Source organism: Vulpes vulpes, chromosome 7 (assembly GCF_048418805.1).
Source record: "Vulpes vulpes isolate BD-2025 chromosome 7, VulVul3, whole genome shotgun sequence".
NCBI classification, from domain to species: domain Eukaryota; kingdom Metazoa; phylum Chordata; class Mammalia; order Carnivora; family Canidae; genus Vulpes; species Vulpes vulpes.
The window spans coordinates 85,723,932-85,742,631 of NC_132786.1; the positions used below are offsets into that span (position 1 = coordinate 85,723,932).

Consider the following 18,700-nt stretch of genomic DNA (forward strand, 5'->3'; position numbering starts at 1 on the left):
CCTGGGTACACTCAGGGTTTATTTAGCAGAGGTGGATGGATCCACAAAGGAAATACATAGTGTCCTCTCCAGAGCTCTGTGCACTTTGGCAGGAGGAATAGGAACTATTTCATCAGCTGTGTAAGGAGTCCTATGTGGAAATTTGGGTTAAATAGCAACATGGTTCCAATTTACTCCATTGATGTGTTCCGGCTGCTGACAGATGGGCCTCCTACCCATCTGCCCACTCTGGCTCCAAAGCCTGGACTGGGCATCTGCTTTGGGGTGTGTCACCTGAAAACCACAGGTGTGCTTAAAGGATTTATAACTTCAGAAAATCACACCCAAGGCCAGCATATAAAGACATTTCACACACACACACACACACGAGTGCATAAACATGGCAGGGAACATTTGAGGGAAGGACAGAGGGAAAAGGACAGATGGGAGAAGGAGCAGAGCAAAACTATTGCCGAGGCATTTAAAAGAACTGGCCCACAATGTCAGCAAGGACAAAAGATGTAAACGATCACATATTTTTTAGAACTAATTATATAATATGGTCTTAGTGAGTAGCAACAACTATCTAAGAATGCTCAGAAATATTATTTGGTTAAAAATAAGCTGAGAAATTATTCACTTGCCGTACTGATAATTTAGTCTCACAGAGGAAGAGGATGGGCCAGGGGCACTCTGGATAAAATTCTTAAGATAGTAGAAAATAATAGGAATTTGGGGTGCTTCATCTTTCATCCTTTCATTCAGAAAAAAAATGTAACATGTTCCTACCACCATGGCACTGGCCATCAATCTCACGGTTAGGATCTGATCTACCAGGTGGGGGTGGGGTCTAGCAATCAGCTTTGTTAAAGCAACACAGTTTGTCCTGAAGCATAACCAGAGTAGAGAACCACCAGCTGGGTGCTAGAGCTCCAAAGGTAAATGAGTAGATGGGGAAGTCCTGGCCTGTAAGTAGGGGGTGGTTCCCTGAATGATGAACCTGAATTTACAAATCCAACTGCAAGGGAAAGTTGGGATTTGCCCCCTATGACCTGAGAAACTACGGAGTATTTAATTTATTTATTTTATTTTTTTATTTTTAAAGATTTTATTTATTTATATATGACAAACACCAAGAGAGAGGCAGAGACATAGACAGAGGGAGAATCAGGGTCCCTGTAGGGAGTCCGATGCAGGACTCAATCCCAGGACCCTGTGAACACATCCTGAGCCAAAGGCAGACATTCAACTGCTGAGCCACCCAGGTGCTCCACTATGGGGTATTTTAAAAAATGGGAAAGTTCACAATAAAGAAATAAAGGGAAAGTGATGATGCATTTGGAAAGCATTTTGCATGAAACACACACACACACACACACACGTACACACACACCCCTAAAACAGGTTCACAAAAGAATACCTGAATGCATGTAATACATTTTTAGCTTTTCTATTCAATTCTATTTCATTCATTTTAAAATGCTGGCCATAGTCTACTAAAATTGATTTGTGAATCACCATTCTGAAAAATATTAGTCTAGAGAAATCTCAGTGAATATCTGTAAAGTGCCCCAGGGGATTCTAAGGACCAGCACAAACGATGGGAAAGATACAGGTCCTATACAAAACAATTTAAAAAGTGACACAGAAGAGATTCAAAGATGTGAAATCACTGAGTGGGCCAAGACTTCTTGTTGTTGTTGTTGTTGTTTTTTGCTTTAAACTTTTTAATTTTTTTCTATAGGATATAAAAACGACACCCAGAGTAGATAACATAGTGTAATGAATTTACTGTTCCCATCACCTTCTTCAACATTTATCAATACATGATCAGTCCTCTTTCATCTCTACTCTGACCCACTCTCTACTTCTTTTAGATTATTTTGAAGCATATTTCATTTTTTTTGTTTTAAACTTTTTTGAGTGGGCCAAGACTTGTGAAAAATACCAAGGACAGCCAAATTAGCTTTTCTCAGAGTCAAAACCACACAGGAAGAACAGGTACACTGCCTGGCTCACAAGGCCCATCAAACCTGATGGGATCATAGAAGGCAGAGAAAAAGCACAACAGATCAGCTCAACAGATCAGCTCCTATCCTACTGCAGGCTTCTCTCACATGGAAGACAATCTCTAACCCGGAAAGAATAGAATAATCACAGCTGCCTGGAGCCCAGGGTAGGAGGAGGCATGAAGTCAGCACTCAGTTGTTTGGAGTTCATGTTTGTGGCCAAAAAAACACTCATATCTCAACAGAATAATCATTGCTACTACAATTGAGGTTCTGTATATACCCTCATTTAATCTTCAAACACCTCCCTGGGGTATTACTTTCCCTACTTTCCGGATGACGAAGATTAAATGGCTTTCCAAATCCACGAGGTTATGAAGTGGCTGACTTGGGACTGGAACTCATTAAGAATGCAAAGCTCACATTCAGTCCTCTGCTCAGAATGTACAGGTAACACTGCTTGAAACTGGAGGAATCACCAGAAGACAATTCTGTGTTATGATAACCTAGTTCATATTTTTCTATCTTAATCTCCATGACCAGGAAATATCTGATCAAGGGCTTGTTAGGTCCAAATGTCCCAGGTCTAAGGGATGTAACAGTCAATGTGTGAGATGTGTCCCTGATTCATAAGGCCTCTGAGGTCTGGCCAGAAATCACACAATCCCTACTGTGAATTATCCTTCGCAAATATGTGCTTGCCTCTTAGAAAAGAAAGTAAGGATCTTTAGTTTATGCATTAGGAAATCCACTCTGGAACTTTCCTTGGGGCCATATGCAGCCTCATCAGTCTACTTTCTGCCACTATATACACTCCTCATTCAACCAATATTCCCTATTGGGATCTACTGTGTGCCAAGCCCTATGCTAAGGGCTCTAATACATACTGCCTCAATTAATCTCCTTGTCACTTTTGAGGCAACAATTAATATTTTGGCTGATTGGTAGGTAAAAAAACTGAGACATGGAAAAATTATGTTGTTTGCTTGTTGTTGATTATTTAAAAGGATAGAGTTGGGATCTGAAATGAGGTGTCATGGTACAGGGCCCTTTTCTCTATATTATTGTCACACTTCTTTGCATTTGTTCACACTTCTCCTTCCACCTAGAAGGTCCATAGCTCCTCACCCCGGGGGGAAGACTCCTCCTCATGCCTTTCTGTAGCTCCTCCTGGACTTCTGTGATAGGATTAACAACTTCTTTAGCCTCATTAGCCTCCACATATAATACGTCTAGCAAGTCTCTTACCTATTGTTTTGCAGTTATCAGTTTTTGGTCTTGTTGCTCATAGTAAACTCTGGGATCTGTGAGCGAATACTGCATCCTATTTACCCCTGTGACCCAGCAAGAACCCAGTGGTGGCAGAGACAAGGTACTCTGCAGATGTCTGCTGAGTTGTTTTGTGGAAATACTAGGCTGGTGCACCAGATGGAGAAAGTGGTATCAGTTGCATCAGTAGAAAAGGCTGGAGAGTTATTTATACAACCTTAGCCTAGGGTCACGTGAGGTATTATCCTAATATATATTCAAATATCACTCATTAGGTGGATCATCCATAGGTGGATTTTTGCAATAGCATATGGCAAAAATAAAAGCTAACATATGTAACTTTCATGTGCCAGATTTCATATTTATCCTACTGTGATATGTATTATTATTCCATAAGTTTTGGGTGGAGAGATAGGGTCAGCATGGTAAAGTGACTTGGAAGTTGCAGAAATGGCATCCAGGCCAGGTCTGCTGGAATCCACCAATGCCCTCTTCCCACTGTGGTGTGGAGTGTGGAGTGGGTGTGGGGTGCTGAAATCTCCTTCTACTGAAAGGAAACAGTGTCTCCCACGTTATAAGCAGCAATTTAGAAATGGGGAAGTTGCCACACAGATGCCACATTCCACACCCCCAGGGTGCTGTTTCTATCAATTAGTCCAAGACATGCCTTGGATTTGCGCGTGCACAGCCTACAAGGTCACAACAGAGGACTACAAAGATGGGCAGGGGAGACTACTGATCCAGAGGAGCTCTCTCAGCTCCTTCCTCTGTGCTGTTATCACCTCGAAAGCATCAGTTATCCCCCTCGAGACATCATTTGAATCCTTTCACAAGTTCCCTCTAACCCAGACCTGTACCATCTCAAGTGAACCTGCCCTCCTCCTGTATACCTGATCTCTGAAGCAAAAAGGGTGTTTCCACTGTGGGGCTTTGGCTTGCTCCCCTTGGGAGCCTCAGGACTACTCTCTTCCCTTGTCTTCCTGGGGCAGATTCATGATCTTCTCTGGGACTTGAGGGCCTTACCTCTAAATGGTAACAAAAGTAATTTACTGCTTCTCCAGATCTCTTGATCTAGTTTTAACAGGATTTGAATGTCCTTTGAAGAACTACCTATAAATCCCTTGGGGAATTCCTTAAATAGTGCTGATTTGGATTCAATAGAGTGGGATGAGGCCTGAGATTGTGCAACTAGAGCGAGCTCCCAACTGATGTTCATGCATCTGGTCCACAGCCCCTTTGAAGACTGAGGCTTTAGGGCCTTTCAAACAGTGGATGCAATTTCCCTTCCTTCTCAAGTCTGGGCTGCTCCCATCCTCCATTACCACCCTCCTCTTGGCCCTGCATTGCTCCTATTCCCCAGGTTCTTCTAGATTCCCTTTCCCTTCTAAAATCAAAGGTTCATCTCACTCCCACTTCCATCTTCCCTTCTCAGTTGTCTGATTACAGGTAGATGGGTTTTTTTTTCTTTCATTTTTAAGTGGGATTTTTAAAATTTAAATTTTACCTTGTTAACCTACAGTGCAATATTGGTTTCTGAAGTAGAATTTAATGATAAATCACTTACAATACCCAGTGCTCATCACAACAGGCGGCCTCCTTAATACCCATCACCCATCTAGCGCATCCCCCACCACCTCCCTCCATCAACTCTTGTTTGTTCTCTATCCTTGACAGTCTCTTTTGGTTTATTACCCTCTCTCCTTTCCCCTGCCCTTCCTATATGTTCATCTGTTCTCTTCAATTCCATTTATGAGTGAAATCATATGGTATTTGTCTTTCTCTGACTTACTTCACTTAGCATAATACACTCTAGCTCCACCCACATTGTAGCAAATGGCAAAAGTTCATTCTGTTTGATGCCTGAGAAATATTCCACTGTATGTATATGCCACATCTTCTTTACCCATTCATCTGTTGATGGACATTTGAGCCCTGTCCATTGTTTTGGCTGCTGAATACACTGCTATAGACATTGGGGTGTATGTACTACTTCAAATCTGAATTTTTTTTTTCAAATCTGAATTTTTGCATCCTTTGGGTAAATATGTAGTAGTGCAATTGCTGGGTCATAAGATAGATCTTTTTTAACTTTTTAAGGAATCTCCATATTTTTTTCTAGAGTGGCTGCACCAGTTTGCATTCCTAATAGTCTAACAGGGTTCCATTTTCTCTGCATCCTCACTAACATCTATTAGTTTCCTGTGTTTTAATCTTAGCCATACAGGTAGAAGTTTAAGGACTAAGGTCCCCTCCCCATTCACTGGACCCAGGTGCTGAAAATAAAGCAGTAAGTTCTGAATTCCAAACCAGACTCCAGGTCTTCCCACTGAGGCAGCCCCACAGAAAAGCATCTCCTGCAGACATGCTATCCACATCAGGAAACCACAGGCAAGGCCAACAAAGGGACTTGCAGAGACTGATGTTATGTTGGGCTATTATCATATCATACTTTGGTCCTTTCAGAAAAATCAGAATCAAGTTAGAGGCCCAGAAACAAGGCCCAGGTCCCCTTGCTACCTAAGGATAGGTCCCAACATTTTGAGGTTGAACTTTGTCTTGGTGCAAGTCAATGCTATTGAATAGTCCTTTTCAAACCATATCCCAGAGAGTTTGACAGGATGTTTATAAATGGTACCAAAAGGGAATGAGGTGTGGGCTGATAAGTCTGTGAAATGATGACTTAAAGCAAAATTTATTTTGTTTTGTTTTGTTTTGTTTTGTAGCTGAAGGAATTTTCAAAGCTTTTCAATATGCCAGAGTGCACTGCCAGTCTCCAGGAAAAGGCTATAATAGACATTTCCCAAATTTATGTGTCCAAGGAATGTGGGGTTTTTTTGTGGAGCAAATCTTGTGGCTCATGCTTTAAGGAACACAGTTGGGGAAATATTAAAGTTGAATCATATAAGCTAAGACCACATGTTGAGAGAGAAACGTTTCAGGGTTGGGGTAGTAAAGATATGCTTTTACACAAAAACATATACACCATGCCTACAGTCTCCATTCTCAGCATAAATTAAGAAAGGTAAACCAGAAAGACAAACCCTCACTCCTTCCTGGCAGATCTGTAATCCTTTGGAAAACATTTTGGTGTGGGGCCATGGGAAAAGTGGGGGGAGAACAAACCCAGGTACAGATGGAGAATTGAAAGGATAAAGCCTAGAAGGAGTGTTATTAGATCTTTATATCTCATTTATTTTCATCCCAGGATAATACCATGACTCACATATATGCGGGGGGGGGGGGATATACATATTTAAATAAGTAAAATAAAATAAAAATAAAAATAAAATATATGTATATATAGGGATTCTCCCTTAGCATCTGATAGTACTATGTTTAATGAAAATCGACAAGCCATAATTTTTACATGATTTGAACCTCAAATCACTACCTGTTACTTTTCTCTAACAGTTCATGATTACAAAAATAATCAATAATTAGAAGAAAAAACCCAATAGTTTGTAAAAAGTGATTCTGAAAGAAAGCTTAGGGTCATCTAAGATTTTTAAAAGTCTAAACTGTTCAATTTGATTTTTAGTAATGTTTTACTTTTAAGTAAATAACTAGATATTGACTAAACCGTAGGGCTGAAGATGGTCTTTAGACTTTGAACCCCTGTAAAGTTACCATGAAACTACTGAAATGTTCTGAAAAACTAACCATCCCCTCCCACCCTGTTTACAGTACCTACGGTTTATAAGTACTTTAAGGAAAGCAAAACACTAACATTTATTGAATAGTTACTATATCCCAGGCAGGGTGTTAGCAGCTTCCTATATGAGTGTGTCTTATTGGTTCAGGCTTATTGAAGCAGGGAATGTTAGAGATATAAAATGATTTGCCCAAGATCCCATAATGGAAGGGAGAGAGCAAGAACCCCTGGCATCAAATACCTGTGCCAGGGTTCTTTCCTACCCGCCACCTTCTACCCCCACTCCCTCGCCCAACTGGAGTGGGTAAGGGGTCAGAGCAGGCCCCTGCAGGGTGTGTTTACTCCCATCTGCTCTGCTCCACAGGCGTTTTATGTCTCATGTAGCCTCAAATTGAGAATCTCCAAGCTGGGAAAGATTTATGCCATGACCAGGCAACTCCTTCCCTAACTAACACAATAATCAGAGGGAGATCCCAGGTCCAGTGATCTAGTTAGAGGTGAAAATGAGAAGTGAATCTCATAGGCATATGGATCTTCATGAAAAATCAATTTGTGTATGCCAACCACTTGGCCATCACACCAGGGACGACTGTCTCCTTACTTCGTGTCTCTGGCAGTGAACAAGGACATGTTTTCAACCTGTGGGGTGTGCATCTAAAACTTACCTGGGACTTTTGGTTAAAAAGACTACACCCCACTTCCAGGGGCCTTCCTGTGGTTGGCGGGGTGGGAAGGACCTGGGCTGCAGCCCTCACCACAACCCAACTTACAGATAAGAAGCCCGGTGATCTCTGAAGAGCGCTAGTCCCAGCCCCAAGAGGGTGAGCACCATCAGCTTTGCCATGGCTTGGACAGGAACGCAGGCCTGGGCCGGGCTGAGACGCAGACTGTTGGAAACTGAGCTGTGGCAGCCTGAGCCCAGTTAGGGCCGCCCGGATTGCCCTCCCCGCCCCTCCCCTCCCTCTCTGCAGCACCAGGGCACTGGCTTGAGATCAGCAGCAGAGGCCGGGAGCTGTGTGCTGCCCAGAGGCTTTAAAGAGAAGAGAGGAACAGTTGCCTAGACTGGGCAAGAGGGGGAGAGCATGCTGGTTGGTGGAAATGGAGAGCTGTGGGAAAAGAGAGCCAGGCTTTGATGAGCACTTGCTTTGTGGCCACAAGGTCCTAATCCCTGTGGGTCAGAGGAGTTCATGTAATGTAATCTCCATGACTCAGCGAATAAAGGCACAGAGGAAGAAAGGACTGTGATTAGAACCCCCAAGGTCTCACTTTCTTCTCCCCAGGCTACTGCTATCAAACATCTGGATTTCAAGCATCTCAATCTCTGAGCTACACTCCTGATGTTACAGCTCAGTAAATACATCACTGCAGTGTTCATTCATTACAGGCTCTCATGCACAGTTATTGAGTAACTGCTATGTGCTAGAAATCCATCAGATGTAACACTACTGCCTATATAGTGCTGTAGGTGATGCATGGAACCATTATGGATGTACACATATTCTATAGAAAAGAAAAAGTGGAAATGAAAGATAAGGAATACTGAGGTGTCATTTACAGGATGGGGATCAGGAAACCTCAGTTACAGGGACATCTAAGCAAGGCCAGAAGGGAGGTGCCTCTGCACCCAATGTCTCCTTTCTCTTCTGTTACCATGAAAGAACTATTTCCTGCTTTACTAAATGCCAGCCATTGCCTTTCTTTCTTTCCTTCTCAAGGATGTTGGTCCCACGTGCACCTTTTCTCTACTGCAACATCCATCTATTCCTCTTTTCTGGAATAATGCTATCAGATACCAATGTGCTCTAGTGTCACAGTTTTCTGGGGTAAATGCTCTTTGACCCCACATTCTAACTCTTCTCTCTTTCTCTGTTCCTCTCTCTCTCCAGTTTTTTTTTAAAAAGCTCTGAAAGATTTGCCACCAGTTGCTGCTTCCATTTTATCACCTCTTGTTACAGAGTAATGATGGCCACAAAATCTTTGATACTTCTCATATCAAGAAGTGGGTACAGGATCTCTCCCCTCAAGTGGGTGCTGACTCTATGAATGCCTTAACTCATAAAATACAATGATGCTATTCAAGTTTGCAGGGACAGCCTTAGAGAGCAACATCTTCCACCTCCTGTCTCTTGGAACACTTGCTCTTAAACCATGAGCTTCTGCGTAATAAATCTGATCACCTCATTGGAGTTTTCACAGGAAAGTTTCCAAACGTGGAGAGGGAAAGTGGCCAGCCCTCTAACCATCTACATCAAGGTGGCAGACATATGAATTAAGTTTTCTTGGATGCTCCAGACTAGTCCAGCCACCAAATGAATACCATTGAGTCACTCAGTTGACACCATGTGGAGCAGAAGAGTCTACCTGCTGAGCCCTGCCCAAATTTCTTCCTCATTGTTTATGAGTATAAGAAAATGATTGTTTGGTTCAGCAACTAACTTTAGGGAGTATCTCTAATCTCTCATTCTCTATTTAACCAATTCTAAAATAGCTTGTGTTCCTTTGACTCAAGAATAGAATTTGCTTTTATTAATATAATAATATCCATGTTACCAAATCTGGTGGTTACTACTCTTCTATAACCATACTCAACTTGTAACCACATTGACTACAAATTGCCACGCCCTTTTCAAATACCACCTCTCTTGGATTCTGTGATCCACCCTCTCCTGATTTTTCCCCTACCTTCCTCATCTTCTCTGCAGGGCCCTCCTGTCACTGACCTCTAAATGATGAAGCCCTAACACTTGTTCTAAAATTTCTTTCTACATTCTTTCATGAGACGATCCCATCAACTCCATTGGATTTAAAAACCATCAGTATGCTAGTGTTTCCAAAATGTACACAACTAGCTCAAGCCTATGACTGTGGCTCTAATAAATAATCCTTGATATTTCTAGCTAAAGTAGCAGCCTTGTCTCCAGCATCCTTTTGATATTATCCCATATCTCTCATTATTCATTGTTCTTGAAATCATCTTGTTAATATACTTATACATTTGTGGTCTGTTGCTGCCTAATGGAATAGAAGCTCCTTGAGTTTGGGGGTTTTATCTTGTTTCAGCCACTATGACCTCAAATCATAGAAAGCCTGGCAAAGAGTGGTCCCTTATTAAACATTAATGACTGTTGGTTGGTGAGCACTCACTTTGTGCTTACTGACTAGCTGCCTGGTTTATACTCCCACTGGCATGTCTAATAGTTTTCTTAAAATGTGTCCATACTAGAACTCTTGATTACCCACCCCAACAGGTTATGTCTTCCAATCTCCCACACTTCAATAAATGGCACGTCTACCATCCAGTTGCTCAAAAGCTTGAAACTTAGGCATCTTCATTCACCCATCCCTTTCACTAATAGCTCTTTGCACCAAATATATTAGTCAATCCCACAGGTCTTCCTTCTGCATTAATTATCTATTGCTGCACAACAAATTATATCAAAATCGAGCAGTTAAAAACAACAGACATTTATTATAATTTCTGGGGTTCAGTGACTTAGGTGTGGCATAACTGGATATCTCTGGCTCAAGGTCTTTCATGAATTGGCAGATGAACTGTCAGCCAGAATTGTGATGGTTGATTTTATGTGTAAACCTGATTAGACTAAGGGATGCCCAGATAGCTGGTAAATTATTTCTGGGTGTGTTGTGAGTTTCCAGGAGAGATTAGCATTTGAATCAATAAACTGAGTAAAGAAGACCAATCTTCATTAAAATTCATAAGCATCATCCAATCCTTTGAGGACCTGAATAGAACACAAAGGTGGAGGAAGGACAGATTCTCTTTTTCATTACTTGATCTGGAATATCCATCTTCTCCTGCCTTTGGATATCAAAGTTTCTGACTCTTGGACCTTCAGACTTGGGAACTTATACCAGTGGCCCCCTCATTTCTCAGCCTTCAGACTGGACTGAATTATTTCCTGGCTCTCCAGTTTACAGATCATGGCATACCTTATCATGGCATACTTCAGCCTTCATAATCATGTAAGCCAATTCCCATTATAAATATCTCTATCTATCTATCTATCTATCTATCTATCTATCTATCTAATCTATCTATCATCTATCTATCATCTATGCTGTTGTTTTTATTTCTATGGAGAATCCTGACTAGTATAGCTGTACCCTCATCTGAAGGCTCATCTGGAGTCGGGTGGAAGAGGTAAGATCAGCTTCCAAGATCACTCACATCATTCTTGGCAGTCTTTGGTGTCTTGCTTTAAGAGCCTTTCCACAGAGCTATAGCATAATAAAGTAGTTGAGTTCTTCCAGGGTGAGCAAACTAACAGAGCAAGAGAGCATGCTGCCAAAATGGAAACCACAACCTCACCATAAAAGTCACACTTCTTAACTTCTGCCATATTCTCTTTGGTAGAAGCAAACAACTCCAGTCCACATTTAAAGGCAGGAGAATTAAGCTCCACCTCTTGAGGGAAGGCATACCAAAGAATATGTGACATATCGTTAAAACCACCACAACTTGCAAATATTGAATCAGCCACTTCTTTCCACTTCCACTGCCATCACTCTGATCCGGGCTACCATTGTCTGTCTCTAGACTAAAAAAAAAAAAAAAAAAGCCAAACAAAAACAACAACAACAACAAAAAAAAAAGCTTCTTCAGTCCTCTCCCTGATCCCCAATCCATTCTCCTCATTGCAGCTATATTACTATAGCTCTTAAAAATGCAAGTCAGATAATATAATTTCCCCATTTCTCATTTTACTTTCTTATCATGGCCTGAAAGGCCATACAAGATCTGGGCCTGTGCCTATCATTTGACCTAATTTCTTATCATCCACTCAGCATAATGTTCCAGCAACTTTAATCTTCCTATCATTCTGTAAACATGTCAGGCTTATTGCACCTCATCATTTTTGCCTTTGCTATCCTTTGGCTAGAATGCTCTCTTTACCTGTGGCCTGATTGCTCCTTGAGCTTTTCTTTCCTGTCATTCAGGTCTTACCTGAGAGGCCATTTTCGATGTTACTCTCTATAATAGCCTCCCCTTTCATGCTCTGCCCACCACCAGTCACTAAATCCCACAGCTGATATGAAATGATTGGCATCAGTACAGAGTTACTGGTTTTTAGAATAGGGGCATAACTCTGTTCTAGTTGATAAATACTTCCTCAGACACCGCTCGCCCCTGCCCAAAGGTCCTCCACAGCGCTGACCATTCCCCTTCCTCTAGAACTCGTCCTCCTGCCTCCCTTCACATGTACGTTGTCATAATCAGGCAATTAAGGAGTTATCGCCTGCCCTGAAAGAGTTTCCAGGACTCTTCTCCCACACAGGGCCCCAGTAAACTGTGACTGAGGATATGCTATATGAGTTGTTGAGGACTCCATCATCCCTGCCTTCACTCAATGAACCATCTTGTTTATCTGTTTACTTATAGGCAGCCCTGCCCTCCCTCACTAGCACGGAAACTTGAAGAGGGCACAGACCTTGACTAATTTGTCATCTACCTTCTCTTCAACTCCTAGAACAGTTTCTGGCATGGTAGGTGCTCAAAATTTTGGAGAAGGAAGGAAACGGTAAACAAATGGCAGGGAAAGGGGCATAAAGGAGGAGGAGCAGGGACTAGAGGGTGAATTGGGGAGTAGACAAGAGATGCTATGCCCTCCTTCTTTGACCCAGTTAATTTATTAACTTACTAAGTTATTTATTAAGTTAAACAATATATGAATATCCTTTCCAGTTTATTCTATTCTATGAGATTGTAGAGCAGTCATTCTGAATTAAAAACCTTCAGCCCTAAATAGTTTCATGAATAAATCTACAAAACATTTAAGGAAGAAAAAATAATTTTTAAATAACTCTTCCAGAGAATAAAAAATGTCTTTCTCAACCCTTTTATCAACCAACATAACCTTGATGCTAAAACCTGACTATTTATTACAAGAAAGGAATATTAAAGTTATAGCCAATATTTATTATGAATATGAACATTAATATCTTAAAGAATTAGCCAATTGATTCTACAACATATAAACATATAATATACTGTAACCAAATGAAGTATACACCCAATATACAAGTTTGGTTTAGAGCTTTAAATAAATCATATACCTGATAGAATAAAAAAGAAAAATAATATAATTATTTCAATAAATGCAGAAAAAATATTAAAGACTCTTAATAAATTAAAAATGGAATTAAAGTGCTCTAATCAAAGAATAGTAACCAAAAGGGAAAAGCTATAGCAAAATATTTGATGAAAAGTTGAAAGCTTTCCCAGGTGATTGTGAAAGAATTGCATATTATCACCTATATGCAATATTAAACTAGAGGAAATCAATCAATCAAAGATTGGAAAAGAAAGTCTGGAACATACATTATTCATTATTAGAAGAATCACATTTTAATGATGTTCATCACTTCCATTTAATGCATACATTCAATGCAGTCCCAATCAAAATAGTAGCAAAGTTTTGTAGCAATTAATGAGCTGATTCTAAATTTAAATGGAAGTGCAATGAATAGAGAAGAGCTATAGAAATTTTGAGGAAGAAAAAATTTGGAGGATTTAACCATCTAAAATTAAGCTTTACTGTAAGTCTATTATAATTAAAACAATGTGATGTTGGTATAATGATTGACAAATAATCTAGTGGAGCAGAATAAAGAGTCCAGATATAAACCCACACGTGGATGATCGCCTCATTTATGACAGAGTACCACTGCAATGGTGTGGGGAAAGGGTTTTCTTTTCAGTAAATAATGTTGTATCAATTGAATATTCACGTGGCTACAAACGAATCTTGATTTCTACTCACAGCATATCCTAATATATACCAAATAGGTGAGATATTTAAAAGTGAATAGACAATAAATCTTTTATAAGATAACAATGAAGCATATTTCATAATCTACTTAAACAGTATACTTCTTAAATGGGATATACAAAGCAACATCCATAAAAGAAAATATTGGTATCTAAGTTATCTAAGATTTCATTAAAACTGCAAATTTTTTGTCCACCAAAGACATGATTTAAAAAGTGAAAAGATTCACCAAAAAGTGGAAGAATATATTTTCAATGCAAGATCCACAAAGAACTCATAGCTACAAATTAATAAGAAAAATAATGTCAAAAAAATTTTTTAAAGATTTTATTTATTTATTCATGAGAGACACAGAGATAGAGGGAGAGACATAGGCAGAGGGAGAAGCAGGCTCTGTGAGGGCCCTGCTCAATCCCAGGACCACGGGATCACAACCTGAGCCAAAAGCAGATGTTCAACTATTGAGCAACCCAAATGCACCATCAACCGAATTTTTTAAATGGCCAAAAGGTTGAGCATTTCCTGTACAAAAATAAGACTCCAAATGGCCAATAAGCCCAAGAAAATGTGTTTAATTCCATTATTCATCTGAGGGTAGCAAACAAAAATCACAATATTTGCCTACATGTCTATTGGAATAGTTTAAAAAAATTTTTTATGAAAAGGAAAACTGATACTCTTTTTTTTTAAAATATTTTATTTATTCAGGGAGAGAGAGAGAGAGAGAGAGAGAGAGAGAGAGGCAGAGACACAGGCAGAGGGAGAAGCAGGCATCATACAGAGAGCCTGACGTGGGACTCGATCCAGGGTCTCCAGGATCACACCCTGGGCTGCAGGCAGCGCTAAACCGCTGTGCCACCAGGGCTGCCCAGAAAACTGATACTCTTAAGTGTTGACACAAAAGTGGAGCAACTAGAACTCAAACATTATTAGTGGGAGAGTATGTTGGTGTAGCCACTTTGAAAAACTGCTTGTCAATATCTACTAAAGCTGCACATATTGTGTACTCCATTACCCAGTGATATTAGTTTTGCATATATACCAAACAGAAATTTACATGTGTGCATTAAAGTATATTGTACAAGAAAGCTCATTATAGCTTAGTTCATAATATTTTAGAAACCTGTATACAACATAAATGTCTATCAATAGTGGAATGGATAAATAAACTGTGGTATATTGAAATGATGAAATACTATACATAGCAAATGAAAAGGAATGAACTTTTGCAGCATGCTGTCACAGAGACTTACAACAATGATTTATCACTCATGTACATGTCCATTATAGGTTGGTGGCAGCTCTGCTTCATATCATCACCAATCCAGGATCCAGTCAGGCAGAGCAGATTATATCTAGAATACTATCAGTTTGGGGGCAAAGAGAAAAGAGACACTATGAAAAACTTACCAGCTCTTAAAATTTCTGCCTGAAAGTGACATATGTTGCTTCCATCAACATTTCATTGGCCAAACTAAGTCATATGGCCACTCTGGAGCTCAACAGCTCAGAGAAGTATCACCAGCCTGCTGAGGGTAGTACACCAAGAAGAGAACCAGAGTAGTTGGGCAACAGTTTTGCAACCTACCACAGAGGTTGAGAAGGCGAGTGTCTGGCTTCTCTCTTAGGCATATGGGAATGAAGTTGAACGTCTGGGTCAGGGTCCTTCAGAGTAGAGATTGGGAGAGGATTTCAGAAGCACATGATTTAATAAGAAAGTGCTCGGATGCCTGGGTGGCTCAGTGGTTTAGCACCGGCCCAGGTTGTGATCGTGGAGACCCGGGATCGAATCTTACATCAGGCTTCCTGCGTGGAACCTGCTTCTCCCTCTGCCTGTGCCTCTGCCCCTCTCTCTCTGTCTCTCATGAATAAATAAATAAAATATATCTTTTTAAAGTGTTCATCAGGAAAAATCCTAGAAAGGAATGAGGGCAGCAAGAAAAAGATAGGGAAAGGACCAACATATTTAAACCTGTTAGGGTAGAGCACATCTGACTTTACTATTTCCATTTATTACGTGCATGTTGTGTGTGTGTGTGTGTGTGTGTGTGTGTGTGTGTGTGTGTGACTTTCAGCATATGATGTGCTTGTTTTGAATGACAGCGGGCTTCTGTAGAATCCATTCATGTATAATTTATTTTCCAAAGATCTTGAGTTTACGCTCTATCCACAATCTTCAGATTCACTGCAGAATCCAGTATTTTTTCTGTAATGGAAATTGCTAACATTTCACATAGTACTCCATCTGTGCTTCTTAGGTTTTACTTCTTAGTGGAATCAATGATATTCTACAGGTTCGTGTGATTCACCAGTTAGCTGTTAGAAACCACAGGTCTCCTGTGGTGGGCAAAGCCTGGAGCTCAAAGAACAAAATTTTGTGGTAAGTAGTCATTTCACCATTTCCCAAAGTCACCCCTGATGAACTGAGCTTTTTCTACTGTCTGTTCTAGAGAGTATCAAATTGAGTGTGTTAAAAGTTTCCACTGCATTCTGTGCTCCAACTTAAGCACATTCCTTTTGGTTTTCCTCAATTGGATGACTTGCTCTTGACTATGCTAATTATGGTATTTTACATCTCCAGTAAATTGCTTTTCTGAACAACCTCACTGTGTGAGGAAAATGAGTTTTGGCAAAAGGTACATGATTTATTTTCTTGCTATAGACAAATTCCTTCAGTATTGTGACAAACAGTATGAACACAAGTACATAGATATACCTGCTAACTTTATCTGATATTAATTCCTCCAAGAGAAATATCTCTGAGATCTCTATTCTGTTCCGTTGATATACCTGGTGTTTTTTTCTTTCACAGATACTAAACCATTTTTATTGCTAGGCCTACGCCTGCCTTTCATTTTTAACTTCTTTTTCAATTTAGCCCTTCCATATGCAGGAAAAATCTTTCTTTTTCATGATTCATTATTCTTTTAATGTAGTTTTGGTTAGGGTGTTCTGTATTTTATATATGCTAATAAGTGAAATTGTTCGGTAATTTTCTTTTCTCATGTTATTCTAACTTTTTTAAAAAAATGTTTTATTGGAGTTCAATTTGCCAACATATAGCATAACACCCAGTGCTTATCCCGCCAAGTGCCCCCCTCAGTGCCCATCACCCAGTCACCCTAACCCTCTGCCCACCTCCCTTTCCACTACCCCTTGTTCATTTCCCAGAGTTAGGTGTCTCTCATGTTTTATCACCCTCACTGATATTTTCACTCATTTTCTCTCCTATGCAAGAAAAATCTATTGTGAGATATATTGTATATGTCTGAGACCTATGAAAAAAATATACACAGTTATAGAATGATTATAAAAGAAATATCAATGTTAACTACCATTCAAGTCAGGAAATGTAATATTGTCAGTACCCTAGAAGTTTCTCCATGTATCACTTCTTGACCACAATCCCTACTCTCCCTAGAGGCAGCCACTATCCTAACTTTTGTGATAATTAGTCCCTCTCTGTTCTCTCTAACTTAATCACTCATGCATGCATCCTCAAACAACATTGCTTAATTTTGCTTCTTTTGGAATTTCCGCAAATGAAAGCATACTACATATGTTCATTTTGTTGTTGTTGTTAGCTCAACATTTCTGTTCATTATCTGTGGAATTCATCCGTGTCATTCCATATGGCTCTAATTATGCTATACATTGCTGGACAGTATTTCACTGTATGTATTTAATATAATTTATTGGTCCATTTCAACTTTATCAACATTTGATTGTCTCTAGTTTTTAGTTTCTTTTAATGTGATGATTTTTTTTATTACTAACTCAATTTCTTTAATTGAGTATAGAACAATGATTTCCAAACACTTTTTGAGTATATTTAAGGTACTATAAGAGAGGATATTAGCTACTGACCCAAATCTCTCCTTTTTGGGCACAAGGCTACCCAGTTAAATTAAATTTTCCCACCTCGCTTCCAATTAGGTGTAGCTATATGACTATGGTCTTAGTGGAAGCAGCTTGTATCATTTCCAGGTTGGGCCTGTAGACATTTGGTGTGTCTCCTAATACTCTCTCCCATTTCCATGGGATGGAATCTAAGATGATGATTGACCATGAAGATGACAGTGCTCTACAAGAACAAATGCCAACTGCATGAAAAGTCCTAGGCCCCTGAAGTACCATAAGGATTTGAGTTTTCACACTGATCTCTCTCAGGAACACTCATTTGAGATTTTTTATGTGAAAGCGATTCTAAATGGTTTTTTAAGCCTTTAAACTTTTACTGGCCCGTAATAAGGACTGTTCTAAGTTCTACATATGCTAACTTTTAATTCTCTTAATTGCCAACTCTAGGTGGTAGTTATGATTATTACTTTATTTATTTATTTATTTATTTATTTATTTACACAGGGCTGAACCACACAACCCCGAGATTTTGACCTGAGCTGAAACCATGAGCCAGATGCAAGTCACCCAGGCACCCCGTGACCTAAATTTTAAACATAACAAAACTGAGGCTGAGACAAGTTAGAGTTGCACAGTTAGTAAGCAACTGAACTGGGATTCAAATCTAGAAAATTGTGTTCCCCAATCTGTGCTCTCACCCACTATAAGGTACTACCTTTTATCAATGTCTATATTCTTTAAGCCACTAAATTTGGGGTCACATTATTACAACAGCTTAGCATGACCTTAGAAATATAGAAATCTGAACCTAGAAATGGGTTTCTAAGAATAACCTTTAATATGTGGTTAGACTAAAGTTGAAGAAACAGCATAGGCTGCAAAATTGGACACCCTTGCAATGTCATCACAAAAATATATAATAAAACTGTTTCTTGAGGTAACCTTAAAAGCTGGCCACTTAATGAGAGAGTAACAAGAATGTTGATATGTGTTGGCTGTTCTTTGATGTTCATAATAGAAGACAGTAAGAAAACTACGTGCTTAAGTAGGAACTAGTGGACATAAAGCAGAAGACTTTGGAGAACACCTAGAAATTTGGTTCTGTGCCCCAATGGCATTGTGGTAAGATTGCTACAACT

At 39.7% G+C, this 18,700-nt stretch overlaps 1 protein-coding gene and 1 long non-coding RNA gene across 2 annotated transcripts in view; one reads left to right on the forward strand and one right to left on the reverse strand.

Annotated features, from left to right (window-relative positions):
• Window positions 1–8,014, reverse strand: part of PON1 (paraoxonase 1) — a 35,397-nt gene extending 27,383 nt beyond the window's left edge. The window contains exon 1 of the mRNA XM_026003795.2: window positions 7,680–8,014. Within this exon, the coding sequence (XP_025859580.1) occupies window positions 7,680–7,753 (74 nt within the window). The 5' untranslated portion in view covers window positions 7,754–8,014. The remainder of the gene's footprint in view (window positions 1–7,679) is intronic.
• A 2,747-nt stretch (window positions 8,015–10,761) lies between these two features.
• LOC140599708 (uncharacterized) lies at window positions 10,762–18,180 on the forward strand. Its single transcript, XR_012002667.1, has 4 exons — window positions 10,762–10,893; window positions 12,311–12,414; window positions 15,959–16,080; window positions 18,066–18,180. It is a non-coding gene; the product is annotated as an uncharacterized lncRNA (long non-coding RNA).
• The last annotated feature ends 520 nt before the right edge of the window (window positions 18,181–18,700 follow it).